The 3,147-nt window shown below is 39.7% G+C and overlaps 1 protein-coding gene across 1 annotated transcript in view; it reads left to right on the top strand.

Annotated features, from left to right (window-relative positions):
- PUS7 (pseudouridylate synthase 7 (putative)) overlaps positions 1-3,147 on the top strand; it is a 21,589-nt gene that overhangs the window by 6,954 nt on the left and 11,488 nt on the right. The window contains exons 5-6 of the mRNA XM_010154539.1: positions 1,015-1,126; positions 2,396-2,473. Coding sequence (XP_010152841.1) covers positions 1,015-1,126; positions 2,396-2,473 — 190 coding nt within the window. The remainder of the gene's footprint in view (positions 1-1,014; positions 1,127-2,395; positions 2,474-3,147) is intronic.

The following is a 3,147-nucleotide window of genomic DNA, read 5'->3' as shown; positions in this document are numbered from 1 at the left end:
ATGCCTGCTTGTTGGCTGCTGGGAGATAAGGAACTTCTTATTTAAACCAAAACAAAGCCTTAGTTTTGTTCTTGTAAACCAAAGAATTAATAAACAAAGCACCTCAAAGTTGTTTGCTAAACCTGTGTAGAATCAGTCTCCCTTCCTGGTAATGCCATCAACAGTGGATGATTGTAAAAGGAAACTTTTCTTTCTGGAGGCTTTTATGTGCAACAAAAGCTTGATAAATACATTGATAGCTTTCTTCCCTCTCCAGAAAATGCCAAATAATTGTACAGAATTGCAAACCAGTTGTCAGTCTGCAGGAGCTGAAGTTATCTCTCCCTCTGGCGGTCTCTAAACAGGACACAGTATCTGGCTTCAAGTTAATGTCTCTATTGTGACAGATTTCTCTCTCCTATAGGTCTTAAAAAAAAAAAAATCGTCTTAAAGTAATTTTTTTGTGAGTATACTCTTTTTAGGCTTTTGTAGAAATATGACCCATGCTTTTGTGTGACATACAGAAAAAATCCTACAGGAATGAAGAATTATGTTAGTACTATAAATAACAATTGTAGTCTTCCCACAAACAGGGCTCAAATGGACCTCGTATTAATTATGGAAGGCACTAGATGAAATGTGGAGTGGCTTTTATTGCTGAAAGTCAGTGTAATGATAATGTTTTTGAGTAATTTAATCAGGAAATACAGCACCTAAATGACTAGGGTATATTTTTAGATAATTTTGTGACAAAAGAACTATCACCATTTCATTCAAGGTTTTTGAGGTGACGGAATTTATTAAAGAGAAATTTACAGCCTTTGGGCAGGGGAGAAGGTCTTTTTCAGTGTTCTTGGCAGCTTTTGCTGTCAGTAATTCACTTTTTATTTTTTTTTTAAACAGATGTAAATTAGCAGAAGCTGACTCTTGCATATTTTAAATACCTGTTTTAAATATTTGTTCTAAATATAGCTGCAGTGGCAAAGATATTAACTATTTTTTTTAAAAATGACACCTTACCTTTTGTTTTTAAAGATCCAAGAAAACACTCTTGGCCAAAATCTAGGGGAAGCTACTGCCACTTCGTACTGTACAAAGAAAACAAGGATACTATGGATGCCATTAATGTCCTATCCAAATTTTTAAGGTAAGGCTATTGTTTCTGCCAGCCTGGCTAGCGTGCAGTCTTACCCCATGTTTCACGTTCCTGTATGTGTCATGCTTCAGAGTTATGTAAGAGCAACACGAGTATTGCCTAATTTGTAGCCAGAGTTTAAAAAAGAAAAAGAAAAGAAAATTGAAACTCCTGAGTTTTGGAAGGGGGTGAGAAGGCAACAAAATGATCCCAAGAAATTTAAAAACCTGTGCCCTACTACTTCAATGGGAAAAGGTCCACAACTGAAGCTGGCTGTTGGGAAATGGGCTTGGCAGCTCACAGCCTCAATGTGCATAACCTGAATTAAAGCCAGTTTTTGTCTCAGCCTGTGAATATATGCAAGTATGTTACAAACCTGTCAGACATTGTTGTGATAATATGCTGATCAGTTCCTAAGCAGTTACAGTTAATAAACTGTTGTTTCATGTATGAATTTCTCCATGGCAACACAGTCGTAGTTCCTTTCACTCCATCAAGCGCAGCAACAAAAGGACTTGCCAAATGTGATGTGAATGCAGTGAATTGCAGAGGAATGACTATTTTAAAATTGGGTCAATTCAGTGATCTACTCTTAGGGAAACTTCCCCACTTCTCCCCTCCTTTTCCTTTTGCCCTTCCTGTCCAAAAATAACTGTTTGTAATCTAGACTTTAACTGGTATAGTACTAGTGTTTGTATTTGAGAGCAGAATGGTAGGAGCATACTTTGGTGGAAAAATGTAATAATGGCAATCCTGCTACCCCTGGTGCCCATAGCTGGAATAACCGGAAATACTCCCTGTGTAACACAGGTGGTAAAGTACAAAGTAGAAAGGAAACTTTCACAAGGAAAGAAAATGGATCAAATTTTAAGTTAACTGCTTGCATTCTCACATAATGGGCATGTGTGGTATTCAAACAGACACATTATTTGAAGTTTAAGGAAGAAATGGACATGATTTTTTTAAAGCGCAATTAGTGGTGGCTGCACAGTTGTGCATTGAGTGGATGTGCATGAAGAAGTACTTCAAACACTGTTGTGGTAAAAGTGAATCTGTCTACATATAATTAAACCAGAGAAGTTTCCCTGTGTTTTATGTACTTATAGATGAGATTAGAAAATGTCACACATATTTAGAGGTGTCAAACTGTAGCCTAGTTCTGGGGAACATAGGCGTATTTGTATTTTTAATATAGAAGATAAATAATTTTAAGTAATTATGCTGAAAATTGTTTGATCTCTGGCTATTTTAATATATATACCTGTTACTGTTGCTTTTAAGAGTGAAGCCAAACATATTTTCCTACATGGGAACTAAAGATAAAAGGGCTATAACAGTTCAAGAGATTGCTGTTCTTAGGTAAGTGAAAGTATGCGTGAGTATTTGCACTCCTACTGTGATAGCTTCGGTATCTCACCACACCCCTTGAAGACGGCGTGCATGTGACACAGGTGGTGGGTTCAGGTCCTGATCTTGTAGAGCATGTGTATTAATGAAGATGCTGTAATTTTTTTTTATTCCATGGTGATTGCTAATATTTTCAGTCAGTGATGCTGTGGTGGGTTGACCTTGGCTGGAGGCGAGGCCAGTGGCCCACCAAAGCCGCTCTTTCACTGCCCTCCTTGGCTGGACAGGGGAGAGAAAATCTAACCAACGTCTCGTAGTTCGAGATAAGGACAGGGGGAGATCACTCAGCAATCACTGTCATGGAGAAAACAGACTCAACTTGGGGAAAACTAATTTAATTTATTACCATTCACATCTGAGTAGGGTGCTTCTCGCACTCAGCTTTGCTCCTGATTTCTCTCCCTTCTTCCCCTGAGCGGTGCAGGGGGACAGGGAATGGGGGCTGTGGTCAGTCCATCACATGGTGTCTCTGATGTTCCTTCCTCCTTGGGGAGTACTGCTCACACTTTGCCCCTGCTCCAGCGTGGGGTCCTCCCCAGGCTGCAGTCCTTCTAGAACAGACTGCTTCAGCGTGGGTCCCCCATGGGGCCACAGCTCCTGCCAGGAGCTGCGCAGGGGGGGGTTTC

Source organism: Eurypyga helias, unplaced genomic scaffold (genome assembly GCF_000690775.1).
Source record: "Eurypyga helias isolate BGI_N326 unplaced genomic scaffold, ASM69077v1 scaffold26930, whole genome shotgun sequence".
Taxonomy (NCBI): domain Eukaryota; kingdom Metazoa; phylum Chordata; class Aves; order Eurypygiformes; family Eurypygidae; genus Eurypyga; species Eurypyga helias.
Note: the sequence above shows the minus strand (reverse complement) of the source record. Positions and strands in the feature narration are given on the sequence as shown.